This window comes from Aegilops tauschii, chromosome 7, assembly GCF_002575655.3.
Source record: "Aegilops tauschii subsp. strangulata cultivar AL8/78 chromosome 7, Aet v6.0, whole genome shotgun sequence".
Classification (NCBI taxonomy): domain Eukaryota; kingdom Viridiplantae; phylum Streptophyta; class Magnoliopsida; order Poales; family Poaceae; genus Aegilops; species Aegilops tauschii.
This window is the reverse complement of record NC_053041.3, coordinates 28,618,244-28,638,231: the sequence shown is the minus strand read 5'-3', so window position 1 is coordinate 28,638,231 and position 19,988 is coordinate 28,618,244. Positions and strand designations below refer to the sequence as shown.

Genomic DNA, 19,988 nt, shown 5'->3' with positions numbered 1-19,988 from the left:
ACCAGATTGGCACTAGATCCTCCCTCAATGCCTCGAGCACGTGTATCCTTTGCTCTCGCCTTTTCTTCCACATCAAGAGTGCCAATGAGATCCGGGACGGAAAACTCCTGTCTCTTATGCTTCAGTAAGGTAGCAAAGTTCCTCCACGAAGGAGGAAGCTTAGTGATGATACCTCCGACAACAAACTTGTCCGGTAGCATACAACTGAGGTGCTCAAGTTCTCTAGCAAATGACTGTATCTCATGAGCTTGCTCAACCACGGAGCGCTCTTCAGATCCTGTAATCATAGAATTGCTCCATGATGTACAGCTCAGTGCCAGCATCCGAGACCCCAAACTTGGCCTCGAGTGCATCCCACATATCTTTTCCATTATCAATTGACGCATAAGCATCAACTATGTTCTCACCAAAAACACTCAAGAGAGCAGCCTTAAACAAAGTATCCATTTTCTGAAAAGCTTGTGCCTGTTGAGCATCAAGCTCTCCTTCAGGTTTGCCGAGAGTGGCGTCATAGCAACTCATGGTTTGAAACCATAAGACTGCTCTCACGCGCCACCTCTGGATACCCTCAAACATATGAGGTCTCATGGAAGCAGCAAAACCACTCAGGGTAAATTGCCTATAATAAGGTTTTTGGATTGTTGGAAATATGGGCAATTTACCGAATGATTTTATTAACAGAAATACTAGATAAAGCATGACCAGAATAGTAGTGATAAAACAAGTCATGCGATTTAACAAAGAGAAGGTAAACAACATCTTCATATATGAAGATGGCAAATACTAGAACAAGGAACTGTGAGCGGGCGACGTAGGAGGAGCGCGTGGATGTCCCTCTTGTTCTCATGCTCATACAAGTGGGGAAAGAACCTCCCTTATAAAGAGGTCCAACTCCCTCTAAACTAGCAATGTGGGACTAAACTTTAGTTCCACCTCTTGCCTTGCACGAATGGGCTGCGTGGGCCTCTAGGATTTATTAAGAATTTCTGAAACTGCTATTGGGCTAGGCCCAAAATAGATAAAATTCCAGCAGTTACAGACTCCTGACTGTACATCATTGTACATGCCGTGAGAGACGGCGTACGTGTGAGATGCCGGAGGGCCGTGTGAAGCGGCTGCTACAGTCAAAGGCCGTAGAGCATGAGAGTATGTTAGCTGCATGGATTAGTTAGTTAGTCGCCTTGTAGGGTAGTTCGTTAGTGCGTGTGCATCGCATGCTAGCCAGGTCCTATGGCCGTAGAGAAGAGATTGACAAGCGTTGAGCATGACGTGCATGTAGCTGCTTAGTGGAGTTAGTGGGACACGTTCTGGGTGCACGTACGCATGAAGTAGATCAGGCTAGTACTGGCCGTGTTAGCTGTGTATATACGGATAACATTGATTAATGAAAAACTTGAGTCAGTTGGAGGAAACAATGTAGCATACGTGTTTCTCACCGGGAGCAAACACAAAGCTAGTTTTCTCCTTAGCGACTGTGCGTGTTAGTTTCTACCATGGTTGTCTGTTCTTGAGAGAAGAGAGAGCTGTGACAGGCAGCGCTAATAAGGAAGAAGAGGCGCTGCGAGGAGGCAGCACCAACAGATGCAACTCCGACTCTCCAAGCTCAAACCAAACGATAGGAAACAAACCTTGTCGTCGATGTAGGAAGCCCAAAAGCGGGCGACGGCGCGGCTGTAGGGGTCAGTGGGGAGGATGGAGGTGCTGTTGCCGGCGAAGGCATCGTCAAGGTACTGCACAATGATGAGCGACTCACAGACGGGCCTGCCGGCGTGGATGAGGACGGGCAGCTTCTTGTGCACGGGGTTGGACGCAAGGAGGAGCTCGCTCTTCCTCCATGGGTCCTCGGGGAGGTAGTCGTAGCTCAGGCCCTTGATGCGGAGCGCCATCTGGACACGGATGGTGTACATGCTCACCCCGGTCCCCGGCCCCAGCAGCTTGAGCCCTTGCTCTTGAGCGCCTGCCATCATCGTCGTTGAAGGATCTCTGTACGTGTTGATTAAGTGTACTATGTATAACGATATGGCACTGCGTCGTCATACGGTGATTGTACATTGATAGCCGTCCATGCGCCTTGAAATGTGCAATCGGCCATCACTTCATCGCGACACCGTTCCACGATCCGTATCCAACCACCTGCCCATTCTGTCTTGGGGAAAGTGTGTGGCGTTTTTAGACTATCTACAATAAAAGTAACGTAGGCAGTAACATCACACATATCTAGATAAAATAGATGATGTGGCAAGCAATCATGTTATTAATCTATGTTACTAGCCATTGTGGCTAGTCCATTGTGGCACAAGGACCAATGAAGATAAGCTGTATATGTTGTCTCAAACATTTCCAAAGAGTAAATCATTTGGATAAGCTACTATATGATGGTAATACACAAGTGATCGTGTTTTGTGCCTGACGAGAGATCTCTAGTCTTGAAACAATGATGAAGTCAACATTTGTTGCAATTTTTTTTTTTTTTGAAATGGAGAGCTAGTGTGATTCCTTCAAGGTGAAACCTCACTACAGGCCAGTTTCGGTCATCTTCTCTTTCCAGCAGGAACTCCTAGACTAGTTCAAGGCTTGAAGCTGACTAGTCAAACACAGGCCGCTGGTTGGTGCCTTTGTCTTCATTTGCAACCGATGGTGAATGCTGATGTTTTTTTTCCAATACAGTGTAGTCTATCAACGAGCGCTCATGAGTTTATCGAAAAAGACTTTCGTCCTGATTTATATATAAAGCAATGATCATCAACACCCGGTATAAACGTACGCCACCACAATACATGCACGCACCCAAAACAGGATACATAGGCGCTAAGCACAGCAATACCACCCCTAGCACTAACACCCCCGCGAGGAGATGAAGCCGCATAGATGAACCATGAGCTCCGAGGCAGTGCCTTCAGGAAGGCTACGACTTACGACACCGGAGCGCCACACCACCGCCCGATTCAAGGATCAAAGTTTCCCCCAGAGCAACACAACGAGCAATGAAAGCCACGACGACGCCTTCAAGAAGGGAACGAGCTTCGCCGCCGCCGGTCCATCTGAAGATAGAACATGTTTTCACCCCGACTAACACTCACCGCCACCGAACGCCGCACCCCGGCTACCATGTCGCCCACGCGGCCATGGCCACCAGGGCAGCACGAAGCCACAGGTTCTGCCCAAAAGCACCGTGCTACCACGACCAGGGCCGCCACCCCGGCATCCCAGACCTAGACACCACCTCATCCGAGATCCGCCGCTACCCCAACCAAAGAGACAAGCGGAAAGGTCCCACCTTTCGCACCCCTGGGCGACCCCCAGCGCCTGGTTTCCATCGACCCGTCCTGCGGCACCTGACGCGAGACGAGCTCGGTCCTGCATCACTGTGAGCGAGACGAGGTCGGTCCTTCTGCACCGCGCGCGAGACGAGGTCGGTCCTACTGCACTGTGCGCGAGACGAGCTCGGTCCTGCTGCACCAGGCGTGAGACCAGCGATGGGCCGCAGTTGGGACAGAACCAACCCTTCGACAAAAGTAATGGTCGGATGACGAGGAGTAGGATCGAAGGCCGACACAGACCGCTTACGAGCGAGCCAACGCCGAACAAGCCAGCCGCAACTGACCCGCCACCTCACGAGCCACTCATCGACGGCCGACGCCGACGTAGACCAGCCGCCGCCGAGGAACGACCCGAACCTCCGCCATGAGCCACCACCACGCCGTGGTAGCCCACATCCACACCGTGACCCTGAGGGCCAGCCCCGAGCCACCCGCCGGCGTCCATGGGCCAGATTCGAGTTGATCTGGCCGGCACCGCCGCCGCCAGCAGCAACCGCTGGCTCGCCGCCAAGGACCACGACCACCCGCCCCCGCGCCGCCGACGCCCACGAGCCCCGCCACGACACAGCCAACCATGCCACCGCCAAGCCCATGCCGCCGGGCCCTGCGCACGGCTGACGCCTTCGACGAGCAGGCTGCCCCGCGCCGCCCGTGACCGTGAGGAAGAGGAAGGAGTCCCCGCCGCCAGCCACCACCACGGGCTTTGCCCATGCGGCTCCGGGCTCCGGCCGGCGGTGGCGGGGAGAAGGGAGAGGAGGGGGGCTTGGGACGGGAGGTGGCAGCGCCGCCTGAGCCACCCGCGGGGAAACGGCGCTCACGAGTTTAACGAGCTTTAAACAAACAAAGAGCTGAACTAGGTTAACGAGCTCAGGAGTGGAATTTGTTTTTACTGTTACACGTGCTCGGGGAAAATATGCCAGAAACGTGATTAAGAAAATTCAGTCTCACAAACACCACTCTCGTCGGACATGGGCTGACCAATAGAGTACGCATCATGAAGTGATGATACCTTGCAAATTGGAAAAACTTCATCCGCTTGCTTAGCCACCATCCACTGACTGGGTATCAAGAGTAGATGCAAATCAACATGTCAGCATTGTCGAAAGGCATTACTCCATCGAGACAACACTGCAGACACAAATATTGCTGGCTGATATTGTGCTACTCCCTCCATTTTTATATATAAGGCCACTATGGAATATACATTTTGCATCTATATAAGGCCACCAACAATAATCAAAGCAAAATTAATGATATTTTCTCGTACTAACAACCTGTTTAATACTTGCATGCATGCAGTCATAATGACAGTCAGCTACTTCCTCCATTCAGTTTCTTTGCATGCATGCGGAGTATTAATGATCCTAGTAAACAAGAAGAAAAGTTAACTTGTAAAGCAGGCATTAAATTTTACATTGGTACGTGTAATTCGAGTTTGTGGCCTTGTATAAAAAATGAAGGGAGTATCACTGTGAGGTGTTCTACCAACACCATAGAAGCACATTGCAAAAACGAGTTTCCACCGAACTGCACGAACCATGACCGCGAGTTGTATCATGGGTATGTCGATAAAAACTTTACGAGATGAGGCTGGCCGCCCACGCCTTCAAAGGGCACCTATCAATCGAGACTATACCAAGATCACAAAGCTCATTACATCACACCACCTGACGGAGTTGAGCATGGATGGCAGAACAATTAGAAGAAAATCAGGGAACCACATAACCATCCAATCTTTGGGATCTATAGGATCAAGACAGGATGCAAGTTGGCGCAAACGTCACTGGGGTGGTAGTTGCTTGAGGTTATCAGCAAGTAGCCAACCCCCCACTGGGGTGGTACTTGCCAAGCAGCCTAACCAATGCACCAAGTCTCATTTCAGTGCACATATTGGGCACACAAAGAAAATTCTTCCGAGATATCTGTCGGATTCGGTCTGTCCCTCTCAGGCTAGCTAGCTACTTGCAGTCTTGCATACGTTACGGTATTGTGTGGCGTTGAGTACACTATCCAGAAGAGAAGCAGCGACAGGCCAGGATGGTGCACCTCAATTTATGTCGACGGACCGTGGGCCAACACATCGAACTGTCTTTTTCTCTTCATCTAATACCTTTTCCCGTGCCGCGCGGCGGTAAGAAAAATAATTGGCCTCTAGTTAGCCACGTTTCAGCGGCACCTTCTTTTCTCCTGCCATATAGCTGGAACGTATGTACACTTGCTCAAAACAAGGAAGGAAAATGATCGACAGCTATCGGAGATGCCCTAAGCCCGGGTGCATGCATGCATGCTACTCCCTCCGTTCCTAAATATATGACGTTTTAGATATTTCAATAAAAACTATATACAGATGTAGATAGACGTATTTTAGACTGTAAATTCACTTATTTTGCTCCGTCTACGATTATATGTAGTCCATATTGAAATCTCTTAAAAGACTTGTATTTAGGAACAGAGGGAGTAATACAATGTAGTTTTATTTTAGTCGGTGATCCACTTTTGCCGGCAAGTCTGACTGATTTTTTGTTTTCGAGGCTTGACCGACTTCATGCATATTAGGCTGGCCATAGTGGTGGTAATTTAGTCGGTATTATACACTCGAAAATAGCAAATACGCTGATGTGGTAGAGAATTAAAGAAGAGAGAGGGTTAGAGTAATATAGGTAGATCATATACTATTATCATATGCATGATACTAGCATAAGACACTCCCCACTATAAGTAGCCTTACACAGCTGCATCTGAAGTCATGCTGCACTCCATAGACTGAGTCACTACTGTAACCATCTAAACTACTCCAAATTTTGGGGACTAGCCTCTTCTTATATAATATGTCACTTATCTGAGAGTTGGTTAACCATCTAAACTACTCCAAATAGCAGGATTGTCTTTGTAACACTTTTGAGCAATATATTATGGTAAGGTTTTCCTAGTGATTTCTCAAAAAAAAAAAAACAGTTATATCCCTAGTAAAATCCATCCCTTAGCAATCAGTACGCACAGAGCTCGGGAATAATCTGCTTGGTAGAACATACTGGTAATTAAGATACGACGTCTTAAAAGAGCTCAACAGAAAAACATTGCATTTGGAAACGTTCTTGACAGAGAGATGCTAGATCGACCAAGCTTCAATTTATACACGAAACAACATGTCAGCAACTCAGATCGAAGAGAGTGCACGCCTGCGCACCATCTTTAGTTAGTTGCCAGCTGTGACCGCGACGTTCCACTTTGGATAAAGCACTTTAGTGATGTACTCCTCCACCTTCTCCACCGCAGTCAGCAGCGCAATGACCAGCTCGACGTGTCTAGGAACGGCGACGCCAGCAAGGTGGCCTATCGCTTCGAACCAGTGAATATAGCACCCGAGCGCGATGTCCAGGAACCCGATGGAGCCGCCACCGAATAACGGAGCCTCCGCCTCGCCTTCTTTGGAGCACTCCGCCTAGGTGGCCTCTAGGAGCCCGAACGCCGCCAAGGTCTCCTCCACCTTGTCGGTTCTCTCCTGCTGCTTCGCCGTATTGAGAATGCCGATGCACGAAGGGAACATCTGCGTCAAGAAAACGGCACCCGTGGGATGCAACTTCAATTATTCAAGCTCAAACTAGCTAGATCAGAGGGAAGTGAACAAACCTTGTTGTCGACATAGGCGGCCCAGAAGCGGGCGACAGCACGGCGGTAGGGTTCGTTGAGGAGGATGGAGGCACCGTTGCCGGGGAATGCCTAGTCAAGGTACTCCATGATGATGAGCGACTCGCATACGGGCCTGCCGCCGTGGATGAGGACGGGCAGCGTCTTGTGCACGGGATTGGACGTGAGGAGGAGGTCGCTCTTGCACGCGGGGTCCTCCGGGAGGTAGTCGTAAGCCAGACCCTTGATGCCGAGTGCCATCTGGACGCGGATGGCGTATATGCTCACGCCGCTCCGTGGCACCAGCAGCTTCAGCCCTTGCTCTTGATCGCCGTCCATGATTGTCGTTGAAGGATGTACGTATGTACGTGCTAATGGCGTGTATATGAAATGCCTCTAGCACACGGACACACTAGTGCACAACACGCAGATGACAGGAGTGTCAACGTAAGTTCCAACTAGTAGCTAAACTGCACTAATACTGAAGCTAGCTCACGGACACACACTTGAGACAGGAGCACACGTTGGAGTACTAGTTTTGTGAAGCTCAAATGGATGCTTGCTGCTACAACGCTGGACAGCTGTACAAAAACGATTGTAGCACCTACCTTGGGCAGCAAGTGGTGGAAGACCTGCCAGTCAAGGTGACGTGCATCGGTTATGACGTGAACTGCAGTAGATATCTCGGATGAATTTTCTCTGCGCGCCCAGCATGTGCACTGAAATGAGACTAGGTGCATCGGTTAGGCTGTGCTTGGCAAGTAGTACTTCGTTCTACACCAGGGGGGCGTTGGCTCCTTGCTGATAGCCTCAAGCAAATGCCTCAGACGTTTGCGCCGACTTGCATCCTGTCTTGATCCTGTGATGCTTCAAACTAATTGGAGGCCAATTATTTTTCTTGCCGTCCGCGGCACGGGAAAAGGTATTAGATGAAGAGAAAAAGACAGTTCCATGTGTTGGTCCACAGTCCGTCGACAGAAAATGAAGGACAGAAAATTGAGGTGCACCATCCTGGCCTCTCGCTGCTTCTCTTCTGGATAACGTATGCAAGACTGCAAGTAGCTAGCTAGCCTGAGAAAGACAGACCGAATGCGACAGATATCTCGGAAGAATTTTCTTTGTGTGCCCAGCATGTGCACTGAAATGAGACTTGGTGCATCGCTTAGGCAGTGCTTGGCCAGTTGAGCATTGGCTCGTTGCTGATAACCTCAAGCAAACGCGTCAGACGTTTGCGCCAACTTGCATCCTGTCCTTATCCTGCGATGCTTCAACTTGCCAAATTTTTTGCAACTTGACAACACAAGGCTGCTTCCAACTTTTCTTTAGAAGATGAGGCTTTCCGCCCCATGTTTTATACTCCCTCCTTGTTCCCCCCACTACAAGTATTATGGTACAGAGGGAGTAGAAAGCTTTTCTTTTTTTGCAAAAAATATTTTACAGAAAGCTATCCAATTAGTGCTGCTGCCATGGTAAGCTGGAAGACGCTTACGTCTGCCTTGAAGCCACAACCATACAAAAAAATACAACAATGGAAAGAAAGTAAAATGCGACACTGCGATATCATAAAAGCAGCGAGGCAAGAGGTTTCCACAACCCGTGAAGAACATCACCCTACACCGCTTCTTGCCAGCCAGTCACCAAGCTAATAAAGGATTTGTATTTTAGAGATCAATCCCCGTGACCGTTCAGTAGTAGAATTCTTTTCACGAATACACAAGGAATTGCGCATATTTTCATTGATAATTAGGAGAGAACAATACGAGGCGCCATAACAAGTGTGGGTAAGAACACAATATAGGAAAATACCACAACGCTAAACTCGCCTAGCCCAACCTCCAGCCAAGGAAGGCAAGGAGATAAGACACATCGCACCTAGACTGCGTCACGACCAACGGGAGGACCTCCGTCGTGCCGCCAAACTCCAGCACGTACGGAATCAACGTATCCCCCACCCTGGGCGCCTAGAGACCATGGAGGAAGCGTCGACGATTTCGTACATTGCGCGCCGGATCTCCAGGCCTTGAGAAGCAGCCCAAACCAAGCATGGCGACCAACATCTTGTATTCCAACACCGAGGACTTCACGAGCAACCAAAACAACGCCTTTAAGAAGGGGATGACACTACAACGCTGCCGTTGTCCAATCCGATGAACCAGACCTATGGTTCCAGGTGCGTGAACTGGGGCACGGGGAAAGGCTTTGGCAACGCCTCCAAGAAGGGGACGACACCCGTAGGTCTTCTCACTGCCAGCATCGGCAAGCCGAGCAGAGATTTTGCTCCGACCTGTGAACGAGCATTCCCAAAAATCAACGAATCACGATCCAAATATGTGGAAACCAAATTGCCGACAGGAACAACCACCGCAGGGAGGAGAGCACGACTGGCTATTTTGCATATTTAAACAAGGAGTACCAAGACTAACTAGGGAAAGTTTTGTATATAGATATCAAATCTTACTGTTGTACGCATACAACCAAACTTTAAATAACAAGTACCATTAATTTGATTGAGGTTACAAACTTACAGGTCATAGAGTTTGGAAGAATTCCAAACGAGAGCTTATCAGCTTAGCATCTTGATTTAAAATATTGCATAGTGTCACTACATGACATGCATCTAGACGAGCAAGTTTGCACCTACATCATGGCGGGGATCAAAATAATACACGTAACTTTCTTATCATTTGATAGCTCAATTATCGGCATCAGTTGCCGGCATTTTGAATCTGGCCTTTTTACTTGGATGTTGTTGCCGAGTGTCAGTAATTAACTGATTTAGTAGACATTTTCCTCCTCTTATCTTGTATTTCTATTTTATTCCACAGGTTGCCCTAGTTATATATGTAGTGACCGACCAGCGTGCCACCTGGACGGAAGCCATATCACAAAATACTAGCAAATAATTCCTGGTGATGTGATGAGCTTCGTGTTCTTGGTGTTATCCCCGTTGCACTGTCTTGGCTCACGTGGACTATTTGCTACTCCCTCCGTCCCAAAATTCTTATTTTAGATTTGTTAAAATACGAATATATCAAGTCACGTTTTAGTATTAGGTACATCCGTATCTAGACAAATTTAAGACAAGAATTTTGGGACGGAGTGAGTAACATTTTGTGATACACACACATTTTTCTCTTTTTTAGATACCTAACCACTTGTGCATATTTGCAGCCAGTCATGTCATTCCCTTTTCGAGGAGACATTGCAGGGGAACCCCGTCCTTTACACTTCTCGTGGATCATTGCGTTCCTCGGCAGCGGTGCTTTTTAGGGTTTTGGCGGCGACACTCCATTCACATCATAGTGCTTCCATATGCTCCATCTCAGGGTATCCATGCTCAACTCCGTCAGGTGGTGTGATGTAATGAGCTTTGTGATCTTGGTGTAGTCTCGGTTGATAGGTGCCCTTTGATGGCGTGGGCGGCCAGCCTCATCTCGTAATGTGCTTATTGGTATCCCCATGGTGGAGCTTACAGTCACGGTTCATGCAGTTCGATGGAAACTCATTTTGCAACGCGCTTCTATGGCGTTGGCAGAACACCTCACAGTGATAGCACGATATCAGCCAGCAATATTTGTGTCTGCAGTGTTGTCTCGCTGGAGTAATGCCTTTCGACAATGCTGACATGTTGATTTGCATCTACTCTTGATACCCAGTCAGTGGATGGTGGCTAAGAAAGCGGCCGGGTGAAGTTGTTCCAATTTGCAAGGTATCACTTCATGATGTCCTTCAAAAATGCCAGTGGCACTCCTTACTGCACTTCTTCTTCCTGTCTCCTTGGTGATGGCAGTCATGTTCCAGTCAAGTTGGTTTTCTCGATACCATTTTTTTTGGGTAGGAGCCGGTAGAACCATCGGTTTTGTAGAACATACTGGTAATTAAGATGCGACGTCTTAAAAGAGCTCAACAGAAAAAGATTGCATTTGGAAACGTTCTTGACAGAGAGATGCAAGATGACGAAGCTTCAATGTATTCACGCAACAGCATGTCAACAACTCAGATCGAAGAGAGTGCACGCCTGCTCCGGCAATGGCAGAGTAATTATTGGATCGACACAATCCCCCGCCGGCAATGGAAAGACACCATCTTTAATTAGTTACCAACTGTGACCGCGACGTTCCACTTTGGATAAAGCACCTTAGTGATGTACTCCTCCACCTTGTCCACCGCAGTCAGCAGGGCAATGACCGGCTCGGCGGCCCTGAACCGCCCCGCCCACGCAGCAAGCTTTGGTGTCCTCGTTGCGTCTAGGAACGGCGGCATGCCAGCAAGGCGGCCTATCGCTTCGAACCAGGGAATATAGCACCCGAGCGCAATGTCCAGGAACCCGATGGAGCCACCACCGAAAAACGGCGCCTCTGCCTCCGCCTCCCCTTCTTTGGAGCACTCTGCCAGGGCGGCTTCTAGGAGCCCGAACGCCGCCAAGGTCTCCTCCACCTTGTCGGCTTTCTCCTGCTGCTTCGCCGTACTGAGAATGCCGATGCACGAAGGGAACATCTGTGGCAACAAAACAGCCCCTCTGGGATGCAACTCCAATTCTTCAAGCTCAAACTAGCTAGCTAGACGAGAGGGAAGGGAACAAACCTTGTTGTCGATGTAGGCGGCCCAGAAGCGAGCGACGGCGCGGCGGTAGGGGTCGGCGGGGAGGATGGAGGCGCCGTTGCCGGGGAATGCGTTGTCGAGGTACTCCATGATGATGAGCGACTCGCAGACGGGCCTGCCGCCGTGGATGAGGACGGGCAGCGTCTTGTGCACGGGGTTGGACGCGAGGAGTAGGTCGCTCTTGCACCCGGGGTCCTTGGGGAGGTAGTCGTAGGCCAGACCCTTCATGGCAAGCGGCATCTGGACGCGGATGGCATATATGCTCACGCCGCTCCGCGGCACCAGCAGCTTCAGCCCTTGCTCTTGAGCGCCGACCATGATTGTCGTTGAAGGATGTGTATACGTGTTAATCAACGTGTATATGGAGTACCTCCCGAGAGAAACGGTGCTGTAGGCTACTAGCACACGGACACACACTTGAGAGAGGAGCACACGTTGGAGTGGTAGTTTTGTGAAGCTCAAATGGATTGCTTTGCATTGGTTTGCTTCTACAACGCAGGGCATCGGCCCTTTCTATAGCTGTACAAAAACGACGGTAGCACCTACCTTGGGCAGCAAGGGGTGGAAGGCCTGCCAGTCAAGGTGACTCGACTTTGGCAGCCATACTATGTCACGCATGACGTGAGCTGCAGTAGACACTACTACAAGATTTACTACCTACACTATCTAGTCAGAGAGGGACAGACCGAATCCGAGTAGCCGACATATATATTTTTTCGATAAAGGGTGATTTTTATTGACTCATAATAAAGCATCGAGTGATACAATTACAATGAGAGACACCCGGCCTCTGCATAGGTAGAATGCACACAGCCAACACAAGCACACGCACACAAAGATCTTGCCGGCAAGGAGCTAAATCATACTAGACCAAAGCTACGCCTAGGCAGAGAGAAAAAGGAAAAAAACAGTCCCAAAGCGATAAGAAGAGCGACTAGCATGTACAGCGACAACCCTTGGCTTCAACTATCTCATGACATCATACATACTATGAGAGAGGTTCTTCAAAAACGACGCCTCCAAAAAGGGAACGACACACAAGTGACGCCGTCACCGGATCCAACACCCAAAGGTCGGATCGAGGATTTTCAACCTGAAGATCAAGTCCGAGCAAACTCCAAGCAATGCCTTCACCAGGGAAACGACGCTCAAAGCGCCGCCATTGCCAGGTATAGCCAATAAGATGACAGACCTAGGGTTTTCACCCCGGAGCTCAAGACCGGGTACTCGAAAAGCACCACCCAATCGAATTCATATGCTATCTCCTCCACTTGCCATGATCCCAGTTGTTGCAAACATGCACAAACTTGACGACATATCCGCAGCACGAACCATTGACGAGGAAGAAAGCTCACCGGCACCACCGAAATCCCAAGGGGACGCTCCGGACGCCATGCACCATCTCCGAGTGGCAGTCAATGGCTTATCATTATTAGACGACACCACCATGCGCCGCCACAAGCTTCGTCATCATCGCCGTCAAAGTCATCATGGCCAGATCCATGGCGCCACGCCACCATCGATCCCGGCTGCGCGGGCGACATCAACGACAACCCGCTGCATGTGTACCGCCACATCCCATATGCCCCTGCACCAAAGAGGCGCCCAGGAGCAGCGCCGGCCCTAGGGAGCCGACTCTCGAGGTCGGGATGTGTGGCTGTGGCAACTCCCTTTCCTCCGCGTTGCAGCGTTTGCAGCCTGTGATGCCGACGGCGCTAGGGAGGGGAAGGGTCACGTACACGTTGCAGCAAGCCAGCCATCTACCGGATCAACGTCGCCGTCGCAACAACCACCTCCGCTGCTTTAGGTTGCCGGCCGTGCAGAGCCATACGCCACCCATCACGCCTCAGGAACGGATCCCCGCCGCCGCCGCTAGCCGCGAGGGCAAGCCCGACGGAGCTGGCCGGTGGCAGCGGCGAGGGGCAGGCGCACACAGAGGAGGGCCCTGGAAAACCGGATCTTATCGCCTCCCGTGTCGCCCACACGGACGACGCGGGGGCCGTCTCAGCCGACAGATATCTCGGAGGAATTTTCTCTGCGTGCCCAACTTGTGCACTGAAATGAGACTAGGTGCATCGGATAGGCAGTGCTTGGCAAGTAGTGCTTCCTTCCACCCTAGTTGGGCGTTGGCTTCTTGTTGATAACCTCAAGCAATTGCGTCAGACGTTTGCGCCAACTTGCATCCTGTCTTCATCCTGCGATGCTTCGACTTGTCAAATTCTGTGCAACTTGACAACACAAGGCTGCTTCAAACTTTTCTTTACAAAATGAGGCTTTCCACCCCATATTTTAGGTACTGCCATGGTAAGCTGGAAGACACTTTCGTCTGCCTCGAAGCCACAACCATACAAAAAATAATAATACAAAATTGAAAGAATGTAAAAGGAGGCGTGGCACCACGCTGTCACAAAAGTAGCGAGGCAAGAGGTCTCGACAACCTGTGAAGAACATCATCCTACACAGCTTCTTGCCAACCGGTCACCAAGCTAATAAATAATTTGTATTTTAGAGATCAATCACCGTGACCGTTTAGTAGTAGAATTCTTTTGGCGAATACACAAAGAATTGCGCATCTTTGCATTGATAGTTAGGAGAAAACAAAACGAGGCGCCATAACAAGTGTGGGTAAGAACACAATAGAGGAAAACACCACAACCCTAAACTCACCTAGCCCGACCTCTGGCCAAGGAACACAAGGAGACGAGACACATCACACCAGACCGCGTCATGACCAATGGGAGAACCTCCGTCGTGCCGCCAAAACTCCAGCACGTACGGAATCAATATACCCCCCCCCCCCCCCTTGAGCGCCTAGAGAGATGGCAAGTGGGTTGCAGGACCTGGTCAGGCGGAAGCAGGCGACCATGGAGGAAGGGTCAACGATTTCGTATGTTGTGCCCCAGATGCCCAAGCCTTGAGAAGCAGCCCAAACCAAGCATGGCGACCAACATCTTCCATTGCAAGACCAAGGACTTCACGAGCAACCAAGACAACACCTTTAAGTAGAGGATGACGCTACAACGCTGCCTTTGTCCAATCCGATGAATCAGACCTATGGTTTCCCCCGGTGCGTGAAGAGCCACACGGAGAAATGCCTTTACGAAGGAATATGGTAACTCCATGAGGAGGTGCGCTAGTTTGATCCCTCCGATGGGCTGGGGTGCCACGAAATATTGTCACTTAAGATAATAATATGTGTTGTGTTGTACTAATGTGTTTAATGAGTTGCCTGAGAAACTCATTAGCTCGTTTGTTAAGCTCGTTACGTTATGCGAGCTGAAATAAGTGATTGCCTTTGTTCATTAGCGTCAGTTGTACAAGCTTAACGAATTGAGCTAGCGCTCATGAGCTATGAGTTTTTGGTCCAGCCTTATGTGCGGAGCAGAGGAGTCCATCCCATGCTAATGGTTGCATGTGAATACTATTTGGTACCTTTTCAACGTTCAAATTCAAAATCATCCGATTTTTTTTTTGACAATAGCGAAAAATTCTCGAGGCAAGGGTCGGTAGAACTTCAAGTGAGGTGTAGCAGAGGCCGGCGGCCAGAGAAAAAACCTTTGTTTGAAGGGTCTTTTTTGTTGTTGTCGTAATTGATTGGTTATGTTTATCACTTCATGTATCCTGTAAAGAAAATTAGGAGCAAGTCCTCATAACACTTTTGAGCAATATATTCGGATAAGGATTTCCCAGTTATTTCTCAAAGAAAAAATCATATCCTAAGTAAAATCCACCCCTTAGAAATCACTACCTGCAGAGCTCGGGAATAATCTGCTTAGTTGAACATACTGGTAATTAAGATGCGAGGTCTTAAAAGAGCTCAACAGAAAAAAAAAAGTCACATTTGGAAACGTTCTCGACAAAGACATGCAAGATCGACGACGCTTCAATTTGTTCACGAAACGGCATGTCAACAACTCAGATTGAATAGACTGCACGCCTGCACACCATTCATGAAACGACAACAGTTCAACAACTCAACAACTAAGAAGGCAATGGAATTATCGGTGCGACACGATCTTTAATTAGTTACCAGTGACCGCAACGTTCCACTTTGGCTAAAGTACGTTAGTGATGTACACCTCCAGCTTGTCGACCCCAGGCAGCGGCACCTTGACCGGCTCAGCGATCCTGAACCACTCCGCCCAGGCTACTAGCTTCGGCGACCTCACCGGGTCGATTAGCAGCATAATTCCAATTGTTCGGAATTTAACTTTCACGTTTTTTATTTATATTTTTGAAAACATGTTGAACGATGCTCAAAACTTCAAAAAATGTTCACATTTTTCAAAAAATAATCCAGAATATATGAAAATAACTTAATCTTAAAAATTGCTAGAATTTTTAAGAAAATTGTTTCCAAATTTGTTCTCCAATTCAAAAAATGTTTTCATTTTGGAAAAATGTTCAGACATTTTGTGTTTTCCAAAAATATTTACATTTCAAAAAAAGTCTGGAATATAAAAAATACTAGTATCTTTCATGAAATGTTCGGAATTTCAAAATGTGTTGCCATTTTATAATATCATTCAAACTTTAAAAAAATCATGTTTAAAAAAAGATAGGGGATTTCTAAAAGTGTTAGTATTTTTTATAAATTGTTCATGTTTTTAAACTTTGTTCAAACAATAAAAAATGTACATTTTTGGAAAATGTGTGTGAATTTAAAAAATCATGTTTTATTAAAAAAAATCAATAGTTGTTTGTCTGTTTCAAAAAAGGGTTTTTATTCCAATTTCATTTCATTTTTGAGAAATGTTGATAAATTTTAGAAAAGTTGGATTTAAAAAAAATGTATTCTGAAAATGGGCAGCACATGTACAGTGGCCTGGTTGCGACATTGTTGTGCTCGAATAGTTCAAAAATCACATTTCTAAAATTACAGTGGCTTGCTCGCATCCTCTAATGGGACGGCCCAATGGTGGTCGCCAAGTGCATCGTAGCTCTGTTTGACCTTTCTAAAAAAAACTCTGTTTGACACAAATTGCGTCAAATAGGTGTTCCTGACTCCTACAAGTAGTGCCGGCAAATCCTATTTGGCGCGTGGATCGCTGGTTCGCGACCACGCCACGCCGGCACGTCGCCAACGGTGTAACCCGGCCCCTCCTGGGCGGGTCACACCTCGGGGTATATCCCCAACAATGTGAGCATTGGTCCCGGTCCCCGTGGACCGCCTTTTCAGTTTTAGAAAAAACAAAAGAAAATGATGGAAATGTCAAAAAATAAAATAAAATAAGTTTCCCATGTGATATGTGGTCTAGTTGTTGGGAAAATTAACAAATATGAATTTCGACTTTATTTGCAAAATCTCTCTGAAATTTCTTAAAATGGGCATAACTTTTGCATACAAACTTGGATGAAAAAGTTTTTTATATGAAAAATTATCACCTCGAAAAGTTACATCCAAATTTAATTGGGGGAACCCCGTTAAACATTTTCAGAATCCTCAAAAACCTAACAGAAAAAAAGATACGGGGCTTTTAAGATCTGAAGAGGATAAAAAATTTAAAAAAAATCAAATTGTGGTCAAACTGTGGTCAAACAATGGTCAAACTAATTATTCTAGAATATTAGTGTTACTAAATAATTATTTCAGTTTTTTTGAATTTTGGTCAAATCTGGTCAAACTGTGGTCAAACTGTGGTCAAACAATGGTCAGACTAATTATTCTAGAAATATTAGTGTTACTAAATAATTATTGTTTTTTTAAAAAAATAGTTTGAAACTCAAACAGTGAAATGTGTCACTTCATGCTCAAGCTAAATTCCTAAGGGTTAATAGGATTGACATCTTACTATTGTCAGGAAAACAACCAGTGCAGACTTGGAAACGAGGGAGAATAGAACCCGGAAGTTAAGCGTGCTCAGGCTGGAGTAGTGAGAGGATGGGTGACCATCCGGGAAGTTAGATGATTTGGAATGATGAGGGGTGATTAGAGATTAGAGGATAAATTGAGCAGTGATGAGGGGTGGTGATTAGAGATTAGAGGTTAAAATAATTCAGAAATTTGAAAATAAAAAAATTCGCAAATTTTTTTTCAAAAAAAATATCATAAAATTTCCTTTAGTCCCAGTTGGTAACACCAACCGGGACTAAAGGTGGAGCTCCAGGCTGCGTCCACGTGGACGGCCTTTAGTCCCGGTTCGTGTAAGAATCGGGACTAAAGGGGGGAGGCATTAGTAACGACCCTTTAGTCCCGGTTCAAAAACCGGGACTAAAGGCCCTTACCAACCGGGACAAAAGCCCCCTTTTCTACTAGTGTGACTGAACCGGGACTAATGTGAATCTTGCCCTGTGACCAAAACCCTGTTTTCTACTAGTGACCAGTCATGGGGAGGTCCCCGTCCTCCATGACGCGCGCGAGGGAGGTCGTCGGCCGGTGGCTTGCAAGACGGCAGACGGCGGTGCTAGGCTGCTAGCCGAGGTGTGAGGTGCGTGCGTGAAGACAGAGGGGACAGAGATGCGATGAGGTTTGTGCGGCTGAAATTGAGAGGAGATAAGGTGAGTGCATGCGGGGGGAGAGAGAGAGAGGAGTTTGGCCTATCCCATGACGCCACGTCACTGATCTGTGTGCTGTGTGCTCATTGGTGGATTATGTGTTTCTTTGCTATGTTTTGAATATACTTTAAATATAGCAAACAACCACTGAAAAATATCAAATTTTGTCACGGATCATGTAATGAAGTATATTGAGTGTACAAAAATTTCAAGCCCAGTGGATGTGTATATTTAATATATAGAAAATTACAAAATACACCCTTTTTTACACTTAGAAAATAGAAAATGATATTTTTATACAAAAAGGTTCAAAACTCTATTGGCAACATTGTTTATAATGTCAATATACACCTATGTGTCTAATTTGGGCATATTATAATAAACTATGTAATGAATATGGTCATCACCTTGGTCATTTCACTTGAAAGCCATGAACATTCATACACGATAAGCCGTGTTGTGTAGATTATTTTTCAAATTTGTCATATTGAAAGTTTGGTATTTTTCCTTGCAACTAGAACATGTAAAAGGACTCCACGCGAAAGGATTACATTTTTTGAACATGTATTCCTTTTCTTTCATTTTTCTAAAATGGGGTCAAAATGGCCGGCATCTCTATTCATGGCAAGGGGTTGAATCTATCAAAACTCTAAGTGGTTATCCCATATAATGATACTTGTCTACCTAAAAATATTTTTTTTCCTAATTTCACGATAGAGCTATCACATACTTGTAGTTCAAATTGGAATTACTTTCAGAAAATCGGCATAAAGTCAATTAAATGTGCGAAATTTGCTAGAAAACTAGAAAATCCATGAAAATGGGGAACTGTGCATAAAATATGGTCTACTTACTGTGATAATTGGGGTGGTGCCATTTTGCACCCTGTTTTTTGTACTTGCTTCACAAAAAACCCATTTTTGACACTTCAAAAATGAAAAATGATTTTTTAGTACAAAAAAGTTAGAAAGTCTATTTGGAAACATTGGTTGTAATGTCAAGATGCACCTATGTGTCTATTTTGGGAACATTAAAGTAAACTATGCAATTAATATGCCCATCACCTTGGTCCTTTGACTTGAAAGCCATGAATGTTCATACACGATAGTCCGATTTGTGAACTTTTTTTTTCAAATTTGTTATATTTAAACTTTGTTGTTTTTCCTCGCAATTACTACACATAAAAGGACTCAATGCGAAAGGATTGCATTTTTTAAACCTGTATTCTTTTTCTTTCATTTTTTCTAAAACCGGGTCAAAATGGTTGACATGACTATTCATCACAAGGAGTTGAATGTCTCAAAACACTAAGTGGTTCTGCCATATAATGACTACTCGTGTATCTAAAAATATTTTTTGGTAATTTTTATGATTGAGCTATCACACACTTGCAGTTCATATTTGAATTACTTTCTGGAAAATTGACATAAAGTCATTTAAATGTGCGAAAGTATCTAGAAAACTAGAAAATCCATGAAACCGGGGAATTGTGCATAAAATATGGTCTACTTACTGTGATAATTGGAGTGGTGCCATTTTGCATCCTATTTTTTGTACTTGCTTCACAATAAATAACCATTTTTAACACTTAGAAAATGAAAAATGAATTTTTTGTACAAAAAAGTTGGAAACTCTATTTGCCAACATTGTTTCTAATGTCAGTATGCACCTAGGTGTCTAATTTGGGAGCATTATAACAAACTATGCAATGAATATGGCCATCATACTGGTAATTTGACTTGAAAGCCATCAATGTTCATACATGATAGCCCGTTTTGTGAAGAATTTTGTTCCCAATTTATAGTATTGAAAGTTTGGTATTTTTCCTTGCAACTAGTACACATAAAAGGACTCCATGCAAAATGATTGCATTTTTTGAACTTGTATTCATTTTCTTCAAAATGGGGTCAAAATGGGCAGCATGGCTATTCATTGCAAGGGCTT

The 19,988-nt window shown here is 46.4% G+C and overlaps 2 protein-coding genes and 1 pseudogene across 2 annotated transcripts; all 3 read right to left on the bottom strand.

Annotated features, from left to right (window-relative positions):
• Positions 1-1,333: 1,333 nt before the first annotated feature.
• Positions 1,334-1,967, bottom strand: LOC109732467 (probable glutathione S-transferase GSTU6). The gene is made up of 2 exons (XM_073503539.1): positions 1,629-1,967; positions 1,334-1,357 (listed from the first exon to the last, which is right to left on the bottom strand). The coding sequence occupies exons 1-2, from the start codon at positions 1,965-1,967 to the stop codon at positions 1,334-1,336; spliced, it is 363 nt and encodes a 120-aa protein (XP_073359640.1).
• Positions 1,968-6,258: 4,291 nt separating this feature from the next.
• Positions 6,259-7,493, bottom strand: LOC109732440 (probable glutathione S-transferase GSTU6; annotated as a pseudogene).
• A 3,408-nt stretch (positions 7,494-10,901) lies between these two features.
• Positions 10,902-13,617, bottom strand: LOC109732449 (probable glutathione S-transferase GSTU6). The gene is made up of 2 exons (XM_020291626.4): positions 11,532-13,617; positions 10,902-11,444 (listed from the first exon to the last, which is right to left on the bottom strand). Exons 1-2 carry the CDS (start codon positions 12,051-12,053, stop codon positions 11,040-11,042), a joined length of 927 nt encoding a protein of 308 aa, XP_020147215.3. The 5' UTR covers positions 12,054-13,617; the 3' UTR covers positions 10,902-11,039.
• Positions 13,618-19,988: the final 6,371 nt, after the last annotated feature.

Excerpts from the sequence above, each read along its gene's own strand:
- LOC109732467 (XM_073503539.1), bottom strand. The coding sequence starts at position 1,967 with ATGATGGCAGGCGCTCAAGAGCAAGGGCTCAAGCTGCTGGGGCCGGGG. Across the intron at positions 1,358-1,628 it reads CTTCCTACATCGACGACAAG|CTAACACGGCCAGTACTAGC; the intron begins GTTTGTTTCCTA and ends GTATATACACAG.
- LOC109732449 (XM_020291626.4), bottom strand. The coding sequence starts at position 12,053 with ATGCCCTGCGTTGTAGAAGCAAACCAATGCAAAGCAATCCATTTGAGC. Across the intron at positions 11,445-11,531 it reads CCGCCTACATCGACAACAAG|ATGTTCCCTTCGTGCATCGG; the intron begins GTTTGTTCCCTT and ends TTGTTGCCACAG.